The following is a 23,973-nucleotide window of genomic DNA, read 5'->3' on the forward strand; positions in this document are numbered from 1 at the left end:
TTTTTTTTACTGTATGCACATTGATATAATAACCTGATAAAAGACAGTTTGCTAGCTTTGACCTGAACAACAAAATATATAAGTCTAACAGTACACCAATTTCAACCCACCACCTGACTAGAAAGCACACGAAAAAATTAGACACCACTAACTGATTTATTTTATCTATGTAAGAATCAAAACAGAAATACTGCAGAAACAAAATCGTGACATGTTAAGAGGTCATCAAGCAGCAAAGGAAACAAATGAATATATGGCAGTAGTTAATTAAAAAGCTTAACCTAACACAAAAGGGTGTGAATCATAATTCTGTCAACCAATTATCAAAAATTGGCTTGGTACAAAGTTACAAGTTACTCCCTCCGTCCGAAAATAAGTGACTCAACTTTGTACTAGCTTTAGTGTATATGTGAAGGCATGCTATTACCTGGAGTGTAGACACTTTCGAATGGATGATAGTAAGAAATGGTTCTGGGCTCGCAAAGTTCCTTGAACTGCAATGAATCAAGATGAACCATAAAGAGGAGGCCGTCTGTCCACACGAACACCGCATTATTCTCCTCGGCGAACCCTAGAATTATTTGGCTCCATATTGCACAGAGGGGAAGTAGATTATTGAGTTCAATAGTTCTTTCAAGAACCCATGAAACAACAGCATCACAATCAGTCTTTCTCTTCCACAATTGGAAACTATGGTCGATTTTCCAGAGTAAACCGAGGCCACCACCCTCTGCCCGCACAATCCAGGAGTTGTAAAACCCATTTTGAAGTATATGTCGTGGCACCTGTATCACAGCTAGGCTTTGCTTCTTCAAATCAAAGTTGAGAATTCCAGCAAAATTCCCACTAAGAATCCAGTAAAGTGAATCCCCAAGAAGCACACCGGGCCTTATGGTACAAACCATGGTGGCATCATCACTTATAAGAAGCGAGGTGGGAACCTTGGATGGGACCGGTGCTGATATAAGATCACCCCATATGCCGGTCTCGGACGAGTAAACACAGGCGAGCGCCCGTCTGTTTTGTTCGTCGACGTTGTCTACCACTGTCAAGACCACATGAAATTGTTGGATATCTCGGGCATCACGAAGCACTGCTCCATTCATGGACTTGGTCCCATGCGTCAGAAACCATGTGGGTATGTCAAGGCGGTGCTGTTTGCCATTGATGGGATCCCACACTAGGACCTGGATCGGCCGTATGTTTAAGATGAGTACGAGGCCATGGCGGCATCCAAGGGAGATGAAAATGGCGCCGTCGCGGCGCGGCAAGGAGAAGCGCCCAGGCGGGACACGATTGGGGGCATCGAGAGTAGGTTCGAAGGGGATGCCGTCGCCGCCTCGGATGAACAAGCCAAGGACCGGAGGGTTTCGGCGGTGGTGGTGGCAGAAGCGGCGGGAGAAGTCGGGGTCGGAGACGAGGCGGCGCCAGCGCTTGCAGACGGCGGAGGCGCGCGGGAGGGAAGAGGGCTGCGGAGGGAGGCGGAGTAGGATCTCGCAGAGCAGGTCTTCGTCCTCCAGTGGACCGGCCGCCGGCGAGCAGGGACGGCAGCGGGGTCCGAGGCTGGCCGTCATCCTGTTCACCTGATGATGGGCGAGCAGTGGACGACGGCTGTGACGGCGGAGGAACTAGGGGCGGTCAGCGAGCGGCGGATCGACTCGAGCGGAGGAGGTCGTTGACAGGGTTGGGGCTGGGTTAGGTTTACAGCACGAGGGGTAATCTGGGAATTGACAAAAAAAACTGACAAACATATGTCATGCCGGAGTCGGACCTACTCTCGATCGAGGCTGTACATGCCCACAGTAGGAATCGGATTTCTGGGCGTTAGATCTTGTACTCCCTCATCAGAGAAACAGGGAAATATTAGAATTTTCCCTATACTTGTCTTCAAGCAAGATACTGAACTGTTCGGTCTTTCGCCTGGATATACAGACTAAGAAAAAATCTCCATGCGAAAGCTACTGTTGGAAATTCAAGAACTAGTAAGTCTGTAATCATGTTACCAGCCCACCTTTAAGCATGGTTGGTACTGAACTTGTTTCTCCATTCACCAGTGTTAGGATGCACCATAGCAACACAAAAACCATCTGAAAGACACGGATTCGCCTGTCGGTCACCACCTTAATATCCAGACAAACAAGTACTCCATCCGTTCACGAATAATACGATAGCATTAACTTTTAACAGAAACTTCATTACCAAATCAACTTTAGTAAAGTTTTGAAACAAATCACATTTACTTTTTTGACCTCCGTAGATATTGATTTTCTGTGAAACCAAAAACAATCAGCAAACATGAACTAACACTGGACACTAAATTAACAAGTTATATGACAAGAGTTTTCTTTCTTCGGTTCGAAGAAAGGAAAAGTGATCTCCTGAGCCCGCCGCCAGGGGAGTTCCTCCACCGCCGTCCCTTCGGCGGCTCCCATCTGCCGGCGACCTCGGTCGTCAGTGGTGAGGGGGGTCGCCGGATCCACGCGTGTGGATCGGTTTAGGCCTACGTAGTCTAGATTTTTAGGTTCTTCATCGTCTCGCCTTCGGCGGTGGTGATGGCGGCGCTAAATAAAGATTCTTCATATCCTTTCCCAATGAGGCGATCGGTCCAATGGTTGGTGATGGATTTGGAAATCAGTCTGTTCAAGCAAGGATGACGTGGCGGAGACGACATCCTCGTGGTGGACATGTGTCTTCGGGCTCCGCTGTTGCTCCGGCGTCGGCGCAGAGCATGGGAGGTAGTCCAGGAGCGGATGCAGATTGTAGTCTGCATCCACGACAGCTAGAAGACGGAACGTGTGCTCGGGTCGTGGTTCATGGATGGCAGGGCTTCCTCCTTCGGCGTCTTAGTCGTGGTGGGGTGCCAGATCTGGAGTTCGATGGCATGTCCGGGATGTTGCTCCGGTCTGATTCGTTCAATGGCAAGGGCTTCACTTTTGGTGAGCCACCTTGGAGGTCCGCGAAGCTGCATATCAGCGATGGAGCCACGTCGAGCTCGGGTGAGGAGGTGATCCGTCATTCTTTTTTTTGGTGGCTGCTGTGGTGGTGCCGGAGGCAGGTGGCGGGCGTTGGTGTCAAGCTCAAAGATGTTATGCTATCTTTTTAGTTTTGTCATGTCGGCCATTACGTGACTTGTATTGTAATCCTTATGATATGAATGAGACACGTATTACCATGCAAAAAAACGAAATTAATAAGTTAGTCCACAAAAACATTATAAATTACAGTAAAAAGTATATAAAATTGATAACATAATAGAGTTTAATTCTAAATAATGATAGATATTTTTGAGGCGTATCAGTGAAAGGGACCCCCAACAAGCACTATAGGATCCGTGGAAACTCCACTAGGAAGGATGTTCGGAACCTCGGACGTAATGGGTTTTCAGATGACATTACCCCCATACGCCAGTCCCCGACCAGTAAACACAGGTGAAACACTCGTCTTTGTTGTTTGTGTTCACCATCTGCCACTACCAAGACCACCAAGAATCGTTGGGCGTGTCCGTCAACATGAAGCACTTCCTTGTTGATTTCAGTCGCGTTCGGATGGAACCCTAGGGGAATGACAGTGCAATGTTGGTCGACGGTGATGGATCCAAGATAAGGAAACAGAGTTGTGTCTGGTCAAAGATTAGTGCGACAACATATCCATCTGAAATTGTGTTGCTTGATTGTGGGCTTCAAGTAACATGACATGAAATAGACATAGAAGGTTACTTTGATCTGTGAGGCATGTTGTTTCTATAGATCCGCAAAGATCCCTAAGAGTTATCATACGGGCCTACTCTTTGTCCGGTGATACCACCGAGCAAGGTCAAGTCTCCTTCACACCCCAAACTTGCAATGTAAGACGGCAACATTGAACATTGGTGACATCCAGGTGCAACCGCCAAAAAGAAGGTTAGCCATATGCATAGGATATACATATATAAGTAGGTAAATAAAAAGGGAGTACCTAGAACTCATCTAGATGAGATATAATTTGGTCTCATTCACTTTGAAAACAAAAACAGACACAATGCATGTCAACACACATGCATCTTATAGCATCACATCCAATGGCTATAAAGGGTAAATGGGATCAAATTATATCTCATCTAGATGAGTTCTAGCAAAACTGAAATAAAAAAGACAACGCTAACGCCCACACATGTGGTGGGAGCCAAACCCGCCCACACGTCATATAACACACAGACTACGCCATGTCATGCATGCATGTGGAAATCTTTTTGGATTTTCAGTTTTTAAAATGTTTTATCTCTTAAATGAAAAATCCGATTGAAGATCCGTTTTCACCATTAAATCCCTCGCGACGAGATCTTCGAAAGTAGATCTCATACCGATATATTTCGACGAAATTTTTTTGGGTTAAAAGTTGCCATATCTATTGCACATGAATTGCCATGGTATTTATACTGAAGTTGCCATGATATGTTTCAGCTATTTTTTTACATTTAAAAGTAAATTTTAACATATTATAAAACAGGGAATTAAGAAACTAGACTTGTCATGCACCATAAACTAAAATTGCCATGATACATGCACTTAAAATTGCCATGGTTCATGCAAAAAATATTTTCATGGTTAATGTACTAGAATTGCCATCATCAAAAAACTAAAATTGCCATGATCTACCAACTAAAATTGCCACATGGCAACTTTAGTTTAAGCACTATGGCGACTATAGCGTAAACATCATGGCAACTTCTGGGCAAAAAAAAAATTCTTCAAAACATATCAACATGGGGTCTAGTTTTGAAGATCTCGTCAAGACGGATTTAATGGTGAAAACGGATTTTTAATTCACTTTTTAATTAGGAGATAAAACATTTTTAAGCCGAAAACCAAAAAAATCTGTTGATGTCATCTATTCATGCGTAGCAAAATGAGTGGTGATGAAAGCGTGTGGGTGATCTGTAAACGCCCACACGTGTGGGCGTTAGTTTTTCCGAATAAAAATGATCTGGGAAGGTGAGAAAGGAAGTTGGAAATTAAAGAGGGTATGTATGGATTATTGTTTAGGGGAAGAGGTATGTATGGATTTTTTTTTCTTTTTTGAGAAACTAGAGGATTTTTTTTGGAGGATTACTAGAGGATAGTTTTTTTTTTTGTGAATCCACTAGAGGATAGAATTTTTTGTTTTTGTTTTTTAGTCTACTAGAGGATAGATGATTTGATTGTGTGGACTAGTGTGGAGTTGGGCTGGCTCAGTGGGTGTGGAGTTGGGCTGGCTGAGTGGGTCTACTGGGTTGAGCCTACCGCTTCTTCTGTTCTCGTTCCACCCCCAAGAGAAACCTCTGGCACAATTCCTACATCCGCCGCCACGCCTGCTCTCCGGCCGCCGCCGGCACGCTTTCTCCGTCCTCATGTCCCGCTCGTCCTCCCCCATCTCCACCGGAGCATCCGTCGCCGGCGTCGTCCAGCCTTCTCCGCGTGAAACTGAAACTGAAACTGAAGCCCCTCATCTCTCGCCGCAGTTTGCAAGGTGAGAAGAAATTTCTTGTATGTCTATATATGGTGATGGAGACGGAATGGCTGTGCAATACTTGAAATTTTGCACTGTCCATTCATGGAGATTAATTATTTTTCTAACCATGATGTGCATCAGCACACCTTACTGCTCAATACTTAAAATTTGGTTGACCTGTATATTGATCTGAACCTTGTATATTCATTGACCTTTCTTGCACCGGCCCCATGCTTGAGAGGCCATTGAATAACAACTAGTACGTTAATCTGCAATGTGCCGCCGACCACCTAGTTTTGCAGCCTTTTTGGTACCAAGGTCAATTCCTCGTGGACACCAAACTGCTTGATTGCCATCCTATACTCATAGATACACCTCTGTAGTATAGGATGATCTTTGTCATAGCAAATGTGTAATTTTCCTGTTAGGCCAAATATGTGAACAAAAAATAGTACTGTTGAAACACCACAGCTCAACCTGACGATGGCGTTTGGAGATATTGAATTATTGATTCTGTTTGAGGTGATGATTTACTTATGTGGGTGAGTTTGTTTAGTTAGCATCTGCATTATTATTTATTTGCCCCCACTCTGTGTAGGGAAAATGGGGACGACTAGTATAGGGATCGATCTAGACATGAGGTGAGATGATGTGGTCCAGCAATATTGACCAGCGGATCGCACCTGGATTGCTGATCCTATATAAAATACTCGACCAATCGTTGTGGTTGGTTACATTTTCATGCTAAGTCAATTTTGCAGCAATCGGGTTTCATAAGATGAATAGGTCAATCACTTTGGGAACTGTCATTTGCACAGCCATCAGTAGCATACTAATATGCTATATATATTGCTATCCATTTCTTTGGTACTCACATGCAGCCATCAATTTCTTTCCTCTTGAATGCTTATCAACAATAGTGGCAGGCATATTTGTTACAACAAACAATTTGTACCTGTGCATGGCCTGTATATATGTGTGTGTGTGATTCCCTGGGGTTGGGGCTAACCGGCCATGTTGCATGGACAGGATGTTGTTGTTGGAGCTCAAGCTGCAGGAGGAGCGGCTCAACCACGGGAGGAGAACAGAGTACGGCAAGAGGAGCTCAAGCGTGCCCGGCTGCTGCTGGAGGAGACCATGTACTGGAGGAGGAGGAACTCAAGCGCGCTCAGCTGCTGCAGGCGGAGGAGAAGAGAGTGCTGCAGCTCAAGCACGCCCAGCTGCAGGAGGCCATGCTGAAGTCGGTGAAAGCGCTGGAGTCCGTTACAAGGTCGATAGACAAGATTAAGTCCTCTGCATTGTCGTTGATTCATTGTGCTTAAACATCACATGGTCCCATTGACTTTGAGATTCAACCAACAACTAAATAAAAGTAGTAACTCACGAGGCACAGCCTGAGGATGAATGAAGATGGGAAATCAGGTCTTTCTTGGTACAAGCAGGAGTAGATGACTTTACAGAAACTATATCTATATGTATTCAGGTCTTTCTTGGAAAGAAGGTCTTCCACCACTTTTTTATCCCAACAAACAAACATGATCATTATATTTATATGTATGTTTCTTTGATTTCAGGCACGGCTTCCATTCTCGGCTGATCTCATTTCCGGGTGTGTTAATGGTAGAGAGTTGGTATTTGTCCCAGTACGGAGCCTTTGCAGAAGAGGAACTTCGTCGATTTCTTTGAAAAGGCTTGACCGTCGTCTGTTTTTCGTTTCAACCAAGAGGGACTTCATTGTATTCGTTTTGGTTGGCAGCGGAGGGTTTGTCAAGCCTCTTCAAAAATTGTTGTGACTCATCAACTGGGTGTTCTCGCCAAATCGATGGTGTCGTTTCGCCTTGGTAAGCATTTTCTTGAGCGGCCAGAAGCCGGCCTGACATCTGATTCCCTTGGTCACTGAAAGGAATCAAGCCTGGCGGTTTCTGCTGATGCTGGAGCACAGCATCTTCTGCTTCTTTTACTAGCTGAGGTTTTAGTAACTAGAGAGAACAGTTTGGTTTGCAGCTTATTTCCTTTTCTGCATTTCAAGCTGCGACAGATTAACAGTTCAGTTTATGTAATGGTTCATTGGATGTACGCTCTTTGGATGCCTCGCGGAGATCAGGTCGGGGAGAGCACAACTAGGGCTAACGCTACTCGAGCGTCTCTGCTGGCCTCTCTGCTATGACGACGACGGCGGCGATGGCTTGGGCTCTTCTCCAACTTAAGTCTAGCAGGCCGATGGTGGAGGCGGAGACAAGGCCGCCCGAGGGGCTTGGATTACCGCCGCCGGCGTCTGGATCTTCTCCGTCTGGAGGCGCGAAGGAGCCCCATCTGATCCGTTCGCGATCTCCCAAGTCCCTCGCGGTGCCATTCGGAGGAAAAGGGGGGGCGACGAGATCGGGCGGTGACCATGGGGATCAGCCGCGCGGTGAGATCGGACAGGAGGGTAGATCGTGGTCTCAATGGCAGGTGATCTTCTCCGACGATGCTGATTCAGACATCTGGATCGAAGGGAGGCTTCGATTCACATCGCATTCGCGGTGGCTGGTTCTTCTCGATCTGGAGAATGACATACTCGCCGGCGACTATCTATCGAACGGCGACATGATTGAGGTAGGTTCTAAATTCAAACTTGATGTTTATGATGTCGTTGTTGGCGATTGCGTGCAGTTGGATTTACGTTCGAAGACACTGGTGATGATCGATTTGACGGAACCGGTGATCCGTGCGAGACTGGGTGGACGTTTTTGGGCGCTTTTGGAGAGTGATGACAAAGATCAGGAGGAGTGCCACATCCCCATCGTCAACGCAGTCACCGGAATGCGGTTGGCCTCACCGGATGCCGACCCATTGCCGGTCTCCACGAGTACAGGTGATCGGCGTCGTTCAAAAGCTGTGACTTCCAAGGCGACCATGAAGCCGTGGATCGGGCCGCTTCCCAAGGTAAAGAGAGACCCGGTAACTTTGTATGATTTTTTGCCGGAAAATTGGACTCGTGTCACAAGGAAGAAGAAGAAAGGCAATTTTTGCCGGCCACCGCCGCCGCCAGGATCGCCGGTGGCGAGATCGGCGAACGATGTTCGAGCAGCCAGACGGGCTCGTTTGAATGTGTTATTGGGCTGTGGACCTGAGCTGAATGCGGGTTTGGATGTTGCGATGGTCGTGGATTCTCCTGGTGCGGGCGAGGCCCAACCAGAGGCCCAAGCCTCGCGCAGCCCGGTGCGGACGTACGTGCATGTATCGCCGCAGACAGTTCTGCCTACGATCGAGTCTAGGTTTTCTTGTTCTGGCTTTCCTTCGCTCGGGACAGGGCGGGCGAGGAGGATCTCAACCGCCGGCGGGATGGCGGGTCGTGGTCTGCCGCCGTCCAAGCGAGGGCCACCTACCACCGCTGCGGCCTCGGCCTCTGCCGGAGTTGGTCGCGGCGCTCTGCCGGCAATTGACGCCAAGTCGGGAGCGGCCGGTCAGGAGGCGTCGCCAGTCGCTGGGGCTGGTGGTGCTGGCCGTGGTGCCACGCCGGCCGGTGGGGGCGGACGGGGCGGTCTGCTCCCTCCAACGCGGGTGGCAGCGGGGACCGGGGCAACGGGAGTGCAACCCCGAGCCGGGACTGGTCGGGGCGCCCATGCGTCCGCGCGACCGGGGGCTGCTGCTTCATGTGCACTTCCGACGACCCACGCGGCCAAAACCAACGCGCGGCAGCCGGAGGAAGTGGCGCAGCCACCTGCAGCCAAGGCGCTTGCCCTGGGAAGGGGTCGTGGCGTGCAAGGGCGTGATGGTTACTCTGGTTTTAGCAGAGATGGTTGGAATTACAACCGTTACGGTCAGTGGGGAGATGACGGATATGATGCTTATGGTGAGGGACTGCACCGGGGGGAGAGGGAGACGACCACCCCCGCCTAGACATTATCCACCACCACCGCCACCTGCTGTAGATTTGGCCTCGAAGGAGGTGCTCGAGCATTCAGCTGAGGGGGAGGGAGACCCATCCAAGTTACCCGCGGCAGCAGTGGACGCGGTTCGGGCTTTGGCAGCAGTGCATGTTTCGGTGTCTACTGGAGGTGCCAAATCTAGGGACGGTATGTCTGATAAAGGACCGGAAAAAGCGGAGGGCGAAAAGCTCTCTAAGTGGGCAATTAAGAAGAAAAAGTTGCCTTGCTATAGATGTGGTGAACCGGGTCACACTACTAGGGAAAAGCCTAGCAATAGCGTGGATTTTGGGTCTATCAGTAGCGCGGGGAGGAGCGCTACTGATAAGGCGCTACAGCTAATGCTTAGCAATAGCGCGTCTGGACCCACGCTACTGCTAAATTGACTTAGTAGGAGCGCTTCTACAGAAAATCGCTACTGGTAATTAGTAGTAGCGCTTCTCCTCTCCCGCGCTACTACTATTATTTAGTATTTTATTTCTTTTCTATTTCATGTTGTATTCATACACCTTTACACAAGTTTTCATACAACAGGAATTTAGAGATTGTTTTTACATCATAATGAGTTATTACATCATGGGGTGAAAGAACCGTGGACTAGTTTCAAGTGGATGTCCATCCACTTGAAACTAATCCGTGGTTCTTTCACCCCATGATATAATAATATCATCATCATCATCATATCATTAACAACTTATCATCATAATACATCATTGTCATATAACACCTCCTCAAGATCATCGTTTTCATCATTGACATCACATAACACCTCCTCAATATCATCATTAGCAACTCTAACACATTACCACATAATAAACATATTGTACCTCATAGGACCTATTACATTCGATTAAGACCTACTACATTTTCTAAGGTAAAAGAGCAAAAAACAAGATAGCCCCTGACTCTCCATTATGGAGAATGGAGATTAGCCTATCTCCAATTCTTGCTTTTCGCTCAATGTTATTTCCAAGAACCTGCTTGCGAATGTCCATACATTTCTTCCATTCTTTGATGATCATGTGTTCACGGGTTTTAGAAATCCGATATGCATAGGTGAGCTCCGTAGATTTACCTGGCAGTATGTTCGGAACTGAGAGGCGACCATGCAGAGACATCAGATGAGGCACACAATCCATCGGGAGTTTCTGTTGAAAAACATAATAATAACTTTGTAGTTAGCAATGATGTACTAGTTTTAGAAGTATGCAAAAGATGCACGGATGTCGTAATAGTAAAAAATCTTACCAGGGTATCTCCAGAGAAGTTATCGTGGTTCAACACATGCACTAGTGGCACGTATTCACCATAATTTGGAGGAGTTCGATAATAGTCATTGTAATTCTCAAGAAGAGTACAAAATGCGATCAGATGATTTTTCTCCTTATACGTTAATTCGGTGCCATCGGTGTAGTGGGTTTTATCTATCATCTTCCGCACAGTCTTTAAAGAATCAAAATAAGTTGTCAATGGAAATAAGCTATCAACTATTTTGAAATAAACAATATAAATTAGTTAATAACTATGTTTGAGAAACTCACATAGCGGTACAATCGGAAGCATATCAACAAGGACCCAAATGTCCATATTGTCTTCCTTGCTGTTAGGATCACCAAGATCCATGGTGACAATCATACCCTCATAAAAACCATACATTTTGCAAAGTGCTTCCCAATTTTGGCAACCAAAATGGGTTACGCTCTGAGCATTGCACAGATTTACTTCAAAATCTATATCATGATGGGTCCTTAGGTGTATTTTCTTTGTTTCAAAATTTTCATGGTCTTCAAAACCCATCCTCTCCAAGACATAGCGTCTTGCATGGCATGTGATAAGCTAGTCGAACTGTAAAATATGAAAATTAGACGTTGAAATAGTTGAAGTCATGCTTAATTACGAAAAAAACACTTGTCGTTGTTGCGTACCGTTTCACAATCGAAGGTCTCCTCGAGCTTAATGCTGAAGCGCCGATCTTCGTCCAGCCGAACGAACCTGTCGCACATACCTCGATCGTCGTGGCACCAGCTACACTCCCCCGGGAGACCGTCGTCGTCCGAGTACGACATTTCCTACAATCATAATTCAAAGATTAAACCTGTACATATTTTAGCACAAGTCATGCCAGAATTCACGACAAAATCGGGCATGACCTTTGCTAAAAAAGGACATATCGAGCGCCTGAAATTTGCCGGAACGGAAATTAATCAACACTCCGGCAAAACATAGGCCACTTGGAGATGTAAACTGAACATGAACGGCCACTTGGTCAACCACATATCTTATTTGAGCAACAACACAAGATATACAAGGATATTTGGCTGGTCTCACCTCGATGTCGGAGGGGGTCGGTGACTGGGACGACGGCGGGGATGTCGGAGGGGGTCGGTGACGGGGACGACGGTGGTCACCTGAAACCATATAAGTTATCACTAATACATCCCGAATAATTGCTTAAACTAAAAAATAACAACAAATATGACATGTTCAACTAGTTTTATTTATTCAACTAGTTCTTACTAAATATAAACTTACTATAAATAGAAAAAAACTAGTTCTTTCTAAAAATAAAGTAGTTCAACTAGTTATATTAATTATTTTACTAAAAATACATTATTTCTATTAATTCAACTAGTTTATTAATTTACTTACTAAACTAGTTCAACTACAACTAAAAATCTAGTACTAACTAAGCAACATCTAGTACTAGCTATGAACCCTAAATTAACATCTACTACTACTAAATCTAGTACTAACTAGTGGCAGGGGGTGGGGGCGACGGAGAGGTAGCTAGGGGCGGCGAGGTCGAGGGCGATGGGAGGAGGGTTGCCGGCGGAGGAGGAAGGAGGGGCGACCGCAGGCGGAGGGAGGAGGGCGGCGGCGGAGGAGGGAGGGGCGGCCGCAGGCGGAGGGAGGATGTGCGAGGAGGAGGGAGGAGGGACGGAAGGAGGGGAGTACCTCGGCGGCGGACGGACGAAGGCGGCGGCGGCGGCAACGCACGACGACGGTTATGCGGGCGAGAGTGAGAGTGTGAGTGAGAGGGCCGGTTGTGCGCGTGGGGATAAGGTAGGGATAGTTGTAGCGCGTTTGCCAAAACGCGCTACAGCTAATCTGAATAGCAGTAGCGTTGTTTAGTATAGTGCGCTACTGCTATAACTAGCGGGGGGGGGGGCGAGGTCATGGCAACTATAGCAGTAGCGCTGTATGCGGTGGACGCGCTACTACTATTTTCCTGTCAGCAGCGTGTTTTGACGACACGCGCTGCTGCTAAATAGCAGTAGCGTGGTATTTTGAAGAGCGCTGCTGGTAAGATTCTGTGTATAGGCTTTTCCCTAGTAGTGTCACTTCGTGGCAGAGTGTACGAATGAGCTTTGTGATTATTGTCTTCGCTCCCAACATGTGACCGGGGAATGCCCTCTTCTCGCCGGTCCTAAGCCTGACATTAACATTTTTTGGGCCTGCTGTAAAGAGTTGATGTTTTTTGAGACACCGGAGGTGGATCCTCTACCGCAGATGATTGAGAGTTCCTTCCCGGCAGTTATCAGAGTTACTAATGGACAGTTGACCGAGGCTCAGATTGTCAGACAACTACGTGAGTTAGTACCGGGTAATTATCAGTGGCAACTGGAGCAGTTAGAAGGTAAGTCTTATAAGGTTGATTTTCCCACAAAAGAGGATCAGATGCATTTTCTTAAGTGGGGTTTATGCAGAGTGACGAGCACAAACATTGTTATCGCTTTCGACGAGTGGAAGCAGGAGGAACCTGAGGGTACACCTTTGGAGAAGGTGTGGGTTCGCTTCTATGGCATGCCACCTAAATTGGTAAAACATTTTCTGGTTGATTGGAGCTTGGGTGTGTTGATCGGTAAGACAGAAAAGGTTGACATGCCATTCACACGCGCACATAACGCTGCGAGGCTTTTGGTCAGTGTTGCGAGTATTGAGCATATACCAGATATAGTCAGATGGACATATGCTCGAGTCACTTATGTACTAGAACTTGAGATCGAGGATACTGCAGTTTTCGAGGAGGGAAATGCGACACAAGACATGGATACGACCGAGGGTGGCGGCGCACCCGGGAACCAGGATAAGGGGCCCGATGATACTATGCCGGAGTCGGACAAAGGGCCGGCCACACGTCTAGATAAGGTAGCCAGTTCTACCAAAGAGGCGCCCCCGTCCACTACTCCGATGAACATGCTTCGCTTTGGTTCATTTGCACCGGGGTCCGCTCCTAATACGTTATGTAGCACCAGGGTCGAGGCAGATGACCCGACAGAGCTTGAGTTTCCACTAGTGTCGCGCCTAGTCGGTGATGTGACGATCGCAGAGCCTACTCCAGGCGCGATGATGGATTCTGTTGGGGAGGCCGCAGATTGTGGGGGCCATGGGCAGGATGCCCATCACACCCAGACATGCGAGCCCGACCTTTCGTCAGCGGGAGGGGCGCTTGGACAGGAGGTCTATGGCGTCCTTCTTTCTTCGACGTCTCCAGTCGAGTTGGGGGTCAGGTGCGTGAAGGAGTCCCGTGCTATAACCCCCCCACAGGATCACTCCATCCACGGTGGCGAGCCAGGGGTGAGATGCGGGGAGGAGCCCCGTGTCATTACCCCTGCGCAGTATTGCGCCGAGCAGGGTGGCCGAGGGTCGACCGTTCCGGCGGGCGGTCAGGGGGTCGGGATCAATGAGCAGGCGTCTTCACGGTCCTCCTCCCCCTTGACACTCGCAGTGGAGTTTCACTCCACCACGCCCTACCCTCCTTCACCAACGATAAGGGAGGGGCGTGGGAGTCCTGACCACACCCTTTGCGAGAGGACCACGGAGGAGCTCATTGCTTTTGGCGGGATTGCGGATCCGGTGTCGGCTGGCAGGCGTGTCAGCAACCGGATCCAGGGACAGCTGGACGCGGACGACCTGCAGCTAGCGCGTGCCAAGAGGGCCGCCATGCTTCGCCATGCCGAGACTTCTGCAGGTACGTCCTTTGATATTAGTTGTTCAATTTTACATTTCTCTGAGAATGATATTGTTGATAAGGCAAACGACTTAGGCATTTCTTTGGGATCAAATGAAACCGAGGTTGTCAAATCCGTTAATGATCTGTTAGACATGGAAGCGGAGAGAGCTTCTGAGATCATTCGTAATCTTGCCTCTATCCAACCTATGAATGACAATGAAATGAATAATTTAGGAATAAATGATCTTGCAAATATCTGTAATAATCTCCTGCCTAATGTCGAGGCTGAAGATGAGGAGGAGGTTGAGATCTCAGACACGGTAGAGCCTCTCTTGATGGAGGAGGCAGTGTCTGGTCTGGATGATTCTATCGTCCCGCAGGGTGTTGAGGAGAAGCTCAAACGTCCCTGGAAGCGGAAAATCTATCCTACTTCGACTGTACGCAGAAGTGCTAGAGTTAAACTTAAGAAAAAAATTCATGATGACTTATGAAAGGACTCTTTTGGAATAGCAGAGGTCTAGCAGACTTGGCTAAACAAAGATTTTTAGCAGAGACAACATTAGAGCACCACTTAGATTTCGTTGCACTTTTGGAAACTGGACGAGATAATTTCACATCCCAATTCCTTCAAACCCTTTCCAGTGGTATAGATTTTGATTGGCACATTCTACCGCCTAGAGGAAGATCCGACGGCATTTTACTAGGAGTATGATGTGAGACGTTAGAGGTGCTTAATGTGGTGCAGGGAGACTTTTCAGTTAAATTCAAGGTGAGATCAAAATTGGATGGGTTCCGATGGTCGCTCGCTGCGGTATATGGGGCAGCGCAACCTGAATTTAAACCCGATTTTCTTGCCGACTTAGTGCGGATTTGTGGAGATGAAAATCTGCCACTTCTAGTCGGGGGTGATTTTAATATCATTCGGAGAAGAAAAGAAAAGAATAATGACAATTTCGATGGTCGTTGGTCTATGATGTTCAATATGATTATCGAGAGCCTCAATTTGAGAGAAATTGAGCTCACCGGTAGACAGTTTACATGGGCCAACTCGTTACCTATTCCGACTTATGAAAAGCTGGATAGGGTACTTGCTAGTGTGGAGTGGGAACAAAAGTATCCTTTGGTGTCGGTTCATGCGATGCAAAGAGGGATCTCAGATCATACACCACTCTTTTTAGATTCGGGTGAGGCTACCCATGTTGCAAACAAAAACATCTTCTCCTTCGAGCAAAGCTGGTTTGAGCGCGAAGGATTTATGGAGATGATTGCACGCGAATGGGCAAAGCCAGTTACTGATTGGACCCATGTCGAGAGATGGCAGAATAAGATTAGACACCTCCGACAATTTCTGAGAGGATGGGCCAGGAATGAGAGTGGGATTTATAAGCAAAAAAAAGAACGTCTAACTCAGCTCATTGAGGCACTAAATGCAAAGGCTGAAACCACTCTTCTTTCCGCTAATGAGCACCGAACCAAGACCGAGGCTGAACAAGGCCTTCGTGCTCTCTTGAGAGAGGAGGAACTCAAGTGGGCTTTGCGTGCGAAAACGCTTAAGGTTGTCCAAGGGGACGACAACACACAGTTCTTCCATATGGTTGCAAATGGTAAACATAGGAAGAAGAAGATCATTCAGCTTGAACAAGATGAGGGAACAATAGTGGGGCTTGAAAATCTGAAAGCGTATATTTTCAACTATTATAAAGGAATTTTTGGACCTCCGAATCCTTCGACGGTGTCTCTTGATGAGTCTGTAATTGATGAGATACCTCAATTACAGGCAGCGGAGAACGATGTTCTCTCTGCACCGTTTACTGAAAAAGAAGTTCATCTGGCCATAACTCAAATGAAGCCGAATAAAGCACTGGGACCAGATGGGTTTCCAGCTGAATTCTATAAGAAATGTTGGCATATCATTAAAGATGATCTTATGCCTATGTTTCAAGATTTTTTCGAGGGCCATTTGGAGTTGTTCCACCTCAACTTTGGTACGATAATGTTATTACCGAAGAAGAATGAGGCAGTCCGGATAGAACAATTCCGACCCATTTGTCTGCTGAATGTGAGTTTTAAAATTTTCGCAAAGGTAGGAACCAATAGATTGACACAAATTGCTCACTCAGTGGTTCAACCTAGTCAGACAGCTTTCATGCCTGGACGACACATACTCGAAGGAGTGGTCGTATTACATGAAACACTTCATGAGATTCACTCTAAGAAACTAGACGGGGTTATCTTAAAGTGGATTTTGAGAAGGCTTATGATAAAGTCAAATGGCCTTTTCTTCAGCAGGCAATGCGTATGAAGGGTTTTAGTGAAACCTAGAGGCATCAGGTCGATACTCAAGTCCAGAAAGGTAGTGTCGGAATTAAGGTGAACGATGATATCGGTCACTACTTCCAGACGCATAAGGGGTTGAGACAAGGGGATTCCATGTCACCTCTTTTGTTCAATATTGTGGCAGATATGCTGGCCGTCATTATTGGCAGGGCCAATCAACACGGCCATGTAGAGGGTCTAGTTCCTCATCTGGTTGATGGAGGGGTGTCCATTCTACAATATGCTGATGACACTATCATTTTCATGGAACATGACATGGCTAAAGCACGTAACATGAAACTTATCTTATGTTTATTCAAACAATTGTTTGAATTAAAAATTAATTTTCATAAGAGTGGGGTGTTCTGTTTTGGGAAAGCCAAAGACGAGGAACATACCTACAGACAATTGTTTGGATGTGAATTAGGTGCTTTACCATTCAGTTACTTGGGTATTCCGATTCATCACCGTAAATTATCCAATAAGGAATGGAAGTGTATTGAAGAACAAATCGGAAAAAAACTCAGCTGCTGGAAAGGCAAGTTGATGTCTTATGGAGGTCGACTAGTTTTGATTAACTCAGTATTGACTAGCATGCCAATGTTTTTACTTTCGTTCTTCGAAATCCCGAAAGGAGTCCGAAAGCGACTTGATTTCTTTAGATCTCGTTTCTTTTGGCAGTCTGATGAGGCCTTGAGGAAATACCATATCGCGCACTGGGATATCCTTTGTCGACCTAAAGACCAAGGGGGCCTCAGTATTGAGAACTTGGAGATTAAGAATAAATGCCTGATGAGCAAATGGTTGTACATGTTAGAGACAGAGCCGGAGGGCATGTGGGCTCAAATCCTGCGCAATAAGTATTTGCACTCGAAAACGCTAGCCCGGTTTACCATCAGACCGTCTGATTCACCGTTCTGGAAGGGACTTTTGAGAACAAAGGATATGTTCTTTCGTAGGGTCAAATTCTTGATTGGCAACGGGATGTCAACAAGATTTTGGGAGGATACGTGGCTAGGAGAGACACCACTGGCCTTACAATATCCTACCCTTTACAATATTGTGCAACGGAAGGGAGATTACATAGGTATCGTCCTTCAGACTATTCCCTTGAACATCCAATTCAGACGTACGTTAATGGGTGAGAGATGGACAACATGGATGCACTTGATTCGGAGATTGATTGAAGTTCGACTCTCCGATGTGCCTGACTCCACAAAATGGAAGTTAACTAAAAATGGGATATTTACGATGAAATCTTTTTATATGGATCTAATTAATTCTGGCCCCATCCCGAGGTCCCTTCATATATGGAAGGTTAAAGTTCCTTTGCGGATCAAAATTTTCATGTGGTTTGTCCACAAGCAAGTAATACTCACAAAGGACAACTTACTTAAGAGGAGATGGGTAGGTAACTCACGGTGTTATTTTTGTACTCAGGATGAGACAATACAACATTTATTTATCGAATGCCCACTTGCAAAGTTACTTTGGAGGACGATTGATATAGCTTTTAATATCAATCCTCCAGTAGATATTGCGTCATTGTTTGGGACGTGGTTAGCTGGGGTTGAAAAGATCACGGCAGCTCATATTCGGATTGGAATATGTGCGCTATTATGGGCTATATGGAACTGCAGAAATGATATGATTTTTAATAGACAACACAACTTAAATTTTTTGCAGGTTATCTTCAGAGCTACAGTTTGGATCCGTACATGGTCCTTACTCACTCCTACGGACTTCGGGGAGCCTTTGGTTACTGGGGGCAACCAATGGGAGATGATGGCTCGGGTTATATTCAACCGGTTCGGATGGCGGTCGCATAACAGGATAGGAGTCTAGAGAGCTTGTCCTTATTATCACCATACCGGTTGTCTTTGTGCTTTATTTTGCTCCGTTTGCGAGCTGTAAGACCTTTGTGATGACTCTTTCTGGATTTTTAATAAAAAGGCCGCATGCATCATCATGATGCAGAGGCCGGGGGTATACCTCCATTTCAAAAAAAAAGTAATGGTTCATTGCTGCCGGCGTGATGAGATGGCCATTTTTTAGGACTCCATAATTCACTTTTTTTTAACACGTAAGACATTATTCCCGGGGGTACTTTGTTTTCTTTTCACGAATGCAATATACTTGTATTTGTCTCGTTCCGTATTTGATTCATTCGTTTTCACGACTGGGTCCAACTTGGGGGATAAAGACTCCTTTATTTTAAGAAAGTATATGCAACAAGGAGCATCTAGCATCAAAATTGTAGGATACAATGATGACACAGCACCTGCGCGTTCTCGCCAAGGAGAAACCAACAAAGCCACAGTGGTTGGTGGTTCCGCCCACAATTTGTATGTACGTGAAGGTTGACACTTTCGAGGAGATTCTAATTAGGCTCGTCCTCACATTCTAACCCATCCAAGATTTCTCTCCTTCTGGTGCTACTGCTGCAGCTGCTGAGCATTTGAAGGAGTCGCTCGTCGACGGCAAGCCGCACCGATCCAGGTGAGCTTGAACCTTTACTTTCTTCATTTCTTCTTCTGCGTTCAACTTATATCTTAGCTCTGAACAAACCAGTTTTCAAACAAGAAAAATCAAGGGAAATTTCAGCAAGCTACGTTAGCTCTGAACCACCAACCTACTTTAGCTCTCGACACACCAGTTTTCAAAGAATAAAATCCGAGGGTAATTTCAGTAAGCTGGGGCTGGGAAGGGAGAAGTATGGGTGGGCAAGCAGAACGCTCTGTCTTATGAAGGTGTGAGGAGTCAGAAGAAGATAATTTGGTATTTACAACATGGAGTGTATATTTCACGTCACGACATCCATATATATTGAGTATAACATGCATTCCACGTACATGATTTCTTGTCAAAGCACAAAATGTTTGCAAATAAGTGCCAGATCATTCATGATGTTTCTCTAACCTGCTTTGCTGCTGATGTATTCATTGAGACTAATTTCATGGGTGGTCACGGATCTGGACAAAATAATTACCGAGCGCGATAGCTTGTTCGTGGCTTGTTGTATATTCTGACTGCAAAAATAATTTCTTCGTGGCTTGTTGTATATTCTGACTGCAAAATTTACTCCGTGGCTTGTCGTATATTCTGACAGCAAAAATAATTTCTTCGTGGTTTGTTGTATATTCCGAGGGCAAAAATTACACCCACAATCCTAATTCTGCCCACTGTTTGCTCACAGGACGAAGACAGATTCCCACTCCTCCAACCATGAGCTTGTCTGCCATCGGGGTCATTAGTGCCATCAATGAGTGTGTCAGTTTGTTTCAGTCGGCAAAATCTGCCATTTCATCTCTGCGCTCCCGATGGAGTGGCTCACAGGAGCAAAGTCTCCAGGATGATGTAATGCGATTACAGAGTGACCTACAACGACTCTGCGACACTCTTCCTGCAATGTACGACCTCATTAATGGAGCAGAGTGGAAAAGCTATGAAGAGCGTGTGGCCAAGCTCCTTCCAAGTCTCAAGGATGCCGTGTCTGAGGCTGAGGACCTTATCGATGAGTTCAGATGGTACGAGATGAAGGTGCAAGTTGAAGGCCATGCAAACCAATCTCCTTTCATTGACTTCCTTGATAAGGTCATTCATGGCAACTTCTACAAAATGAATGATGTTCAATCAAGGTTGAATCACCTTTCAAGTCAGTTGGAGAATATGGGGCTTCGTGGAGTTACACATCTCTTTGAAAAATTAGTCAGGCCGGAGACCACCTCTTTGTTGTCAAAGGAAACAAAGATATTTGGTCGTGGCAAGGAGCTGAAGCAGATATTGGGATCTCTTAATGTACCAACGCGTCCAAAACGCAAGAGAGAAACAAGTTCAATCTATGCATCAACAAGCACATCATCAAGCAACCATGTTAATGGTGAACCGATAATATCGAGTCATCCTGTTTTGGTGGTAGCTGGAATTGGTGGTGTTGGAAAGACTACTTTGGCCCAACATATCTGCAACCATCAACGAGTGAAGTCTCACTTCGAGCTAATAATTTGGATTTGTGTCTCAAATGACTTCAATGCGAAGAGGTTAAGTAAAGAGGTCATAGAATCATGCACTGGTAATGAGGCAAAGATTGATAATTTGGATTCTCTTCAGCGTGCTCTTTCTAACCACGTGAAAAATAAAAGGTTATTGATAGTCCTTGATGATGTGTGGGATGATGCTTTGAAGGATAGTGGCGGTGTTGGGAAATGTTTTGTGCACCTTTTACAAGTGTCCAAGAGGGAAGTGCGATGTTAGTCACCACTAGATGTCCAAATGTTACCAAGGCCGTGCACACAATGGAGCCTGTTATAGTTGAAGATCTAAAGGACGATGTCTTTTGGAATTTCTTCAAGTTATGCGCGTTTGGATATGAGGGTTCTAGCAATGATCCTGAGTTAGAGCGTATTGGGAGAAGAATACTCCCTAAATTGAAGGGTTCTCCTTTGGCCGCTAAAACTCTAGGGCGCATGTTAAGCATGGACCATCAAGCATCGCATTGGAGTTCTATACTTGAGAGTGAACTGTGGGAGTTGAAACAAAAGGAAACCGAGATTTTGCCTGCCCTTCGGTTGAGCTACATGTATTTACCATTCTATCTGAAACAATGCTTTGCATTCTGCGCCGTGTATCCCAAAGATTACAAATTTGAGAAGGCATGCTTAGCTGAAATTTGGGTAGCAGAAGGCTTTGTGGAGCCTCAAGGTGGTGTTCCCATTCAAGATATTTGCTATCAGTATTTTGAAGACCTTGTGTCGCGGTCCTTCTTTCAAAAGGTTAATGGTGGATATGTAATCCATGACTTGCTGCATGACATGGCACAAAAAGTTTCAGAGCATGACTGCTTCATCTTACGAAATAAGAGTGACTTTGGTAAAGTTCCCCAGAATGTTCGCCATCTATACATACTCCCTAGCAGTGAATTTGATGATTCCAACTTGTTGAGACTATGCAAGTACACGAAGCTGCGCACCCTAATTTGCAAGATTAATTTGGGGAAAAGAACATGCTTTGTAATGGACCACTGGTGTACTAAACTTACACGTATGCGTGTGATGTCTTGTGCCTTCACAAATGAATTACCAGATAGTATCGGTAATTGGAAGCATCTTCGGTACCTTGAAATCTCCAGACCATGTACTTTGAAGAGGATTCCTTCAACTTTCTGTTGGCTATATAATATGCAGATTTTATATGCCAAGAAATGCAAGCTACAGAGCTTACCCGCTGACTTTGATAAGTTGACCCGCTTACAAAAATTTGAAGTAAACGAACTAACAATTGATTCAGCCAACAATGATACAGAAGTACTTGAAGGCCTGCAACCTCCTATCAGCCTCAAGCGTCTCTATGTCAAGAATTATGTCGGTTTCTTGCTCCCAAGCTGGTTTGAACCACAAAACTTGCCAGGCTTAACATCTCTTGATTTTAAAGGTTGTGTTGGACTGAAGAGCATAAAGCTAAACGAGATACCTGCAATTGGTACTTTCTTGTCCTTGACAAACCTATGTATTGATGGGTGCAAAAATTTATCAAGCCTAGAAGATTTTCTGCAACCAAGTTATGTACCTGGCATCAAGAAAATTAAAATTAAAGATTGCAAGATGTTAGCATCTGTACCAACTGAGATTTTTGGGGGGTTTCATTTCCTTGAAGAACTGTGCATAGCTGATTGTCCAAACATGCGCCTCCAAAGATTGGTTTCGCCGTCCCTCAGGGAGCTCAATTTGTTGTGTTCTAGTATCATTTGCAATATTGACTGCTGCTCCCTCACCTCCTTTCATTGTCAATGCCACATTGCCACGTCCATACAACTACAAACGTGGAGTCTTCCAGCTCTAATGAGGATGGAAATTTGGTGCAGCTCGGTTACCTCTATTGGAGGCTCCCCTAGCCTTTCCGTTTCTACGGGTACTAGCAGCATTAGATCTTTCCCACCCCTTACTATCCTACACATTAAGTTCTGTGATAAATTGTCAACCCTTGATGAGCTCCTAACAGAAGAATATCTATCTGCTATTGAGAATATTGAAATCATATGTTGCCCCGAGTTAGTGTCCCTTCCAGTTGAAAGGTTTGTGAGTTTTCGTTATCTGAAACATCTCATGGTTTCCAATTGCCCAAGTCTCAACTGGCAAAGGGGGCTTGTATTGCCATCATCTCTCCAAAGACTAAGCTTCAGGAGCTGCGGCGATATTTCTCCATATGTTCCCAGCTGCCTACAGAACCTCACATCCCTCGTCTCGCTGAGCATTAGTGAGTGCCAGGGTATAACATCCATTCCAGGTGACATTTGGAGCAATAGTCTTGCATCACTTGAGGAACTGAGTATTTATGAATGTCCGGACCTAGTTTCATTTGGTGGAGCAGAGGCAGTTGCAAACATAAAGAAGGTTCAGATACACACATGTCCAAAGTTAAAGGAAGTGGATCAGATATTTAGATGACTAGCCAAGGTATTTGTGCTTACACTTATTTCCCGTCCAGCTTTTGTGCTGTTGTGCCGTGATACTGTTAATATTTCCCTGGAGGAAAACCGTGTGCTGTTGTGCCGTGAAAGTCTCCCTTTTGTTACTGACCTTGTTTTCTTCTTCAATGACAGGCGAGCAGGAAGCCATAGGTGCATTATTTCTCCCTAAAATCTAAAAAGTGCACGCGCACCATTTAGACGGAACGAGCGGCCGGCTCCTGGCCGCTCGATCCCGCCCTGAATCGCCGCACGCGTCCAACTTTCGTAGGCTACGATTTTCCCCGAGTTTCCCATTCTACCCCTCCGCCGACACGTTCCCCTCTTCCTCGCCCGACGCCACCGACCACTCGCTCCCCACTCGCCCCCGATCTCTCTCTCTCTCGCACGACGCCCCCGCTCGCCTCTCTCTCTCTGTTGCGCGATGCCGGCCACCAGTCGCCTCTCTCTCTCTCGCGCGCGCGACGCCGCTCTCTCCCCGTTGATGCGCCCTCTCTCTCCCTCTCGCCGGCATCTTGCTCCGCACCGCCGCTCACCGCTCCCCACCACCCTGGTTCACACAAAGCTGCCATTTTTATTCGTCGGCGATGCGCTGCTGGGCGAGGAGGAGCTGGATCCACATGCGCTGGTCCTCGATCTGCTTGTGGATAGGCGTGAGGAGTCGCTGAAGCGGAGCTCGAGCAGCGCCGGCGCGGGCGTGAAGACGACGGCGGGAGGAGGTGGAGCCCGAGCGGGAGGATCTGGAGCCGCATCTTAAGTATTGAAGCTACCCCGGCGACGCAACGACGCTTGATGTGGAGCGGCGCCTGAGCCGCGGAGTCGGCGGTCATATCCATGGCGACGGCGACGCCGCCAAAGGTACTCTT

The 23,973-nt window shown here is 46.2% G+C and overlaps 2 protein-coding genes and 1 pseudogene across 2 annotated transcripts; 2 read left to right on the forward strand and 1 right to left on the reverse strand.

Moving 5' to 3' along the window:
• Positions 1-398: 398 nt before the first annotated feature.
• LOC119358518 (F-box protein At5g03970-like) lies at positions 399-1,574 on the reverse strand. The gene has a single exon (XM_037625021.1). The coding sequence runs from the start codon at positions 1,572-1,574 to the stop codon at positions 399-401; it is 1,176 nt and encodes a 391-aa protein (XP_037480918.1).
• Positions 1,575-5,342: 3,768 nt separating this feature from the next.
• Positions 5,343-6,903, forward strand: LOC119352546. The gene is made up of 2 exons (XM_037619140.1): positions 5,343-5,484; positions 6,496-6,903. The coding sequence occupies exons 1-2, from the start codon at positions 5,366-5,368 to the stop codon at positions 6,752-6,754; spliced, it is 378 nt and encodes a 125-aa protein (XP_037475037.1). The 5' UTR covers positions 5,343-5,365; the 3' UTR covers positions 6,755-6,903.
• A 13,149-nt stretch (positions 6,904-20,052) lies between these two features.
• LOC119352548 lies at positions 20,053-23,087 on the forward strand (annotated as a pseudogene).
• Positions 23,088-23,973: the final 886 nt, after the last annotated feature.

Source organism: Triticum dicoccoides, chromosome 2A (genome assembly GCF_002162155.2).
Source record: "Triticum dicoccoides isolate Atlit2015 ecotype Zavitan chromosome 2A, WEW_v2.0, whole genome shotgun sequence".
NCBI classification, from domain to species: domain Eukaryota; kingdom Viridiplantae; phylum Streptophyta; class Magnoliopsida; order Poales; family Poaceae; genus Triticum; species Triticum dicoccoides.

Coding starts and splice junctions, on each gene's coding strand:
- LOC119358518 (XM_037625021.1), bottom strand. CDS start 1,574: ATGACGGCCAGCCTCGGACCCCGCTGCCGTCCCTGCTCGCCGGCGGCC.
- LOC119352546 (XM_037619140.1), top strand. CDS start 5,366: ATGTCCCGCTCGTCCTCCCCCATCTCCACCGGAGCATCCGTCGCCGGC. Junction 5,485..6,495: donor CTCTCGCCGCAGTTTGCAAG/GTGAGAAGAAAT, acceptor TTGCATGGACAG/GATGTTGTTGTTGGAGCTCA.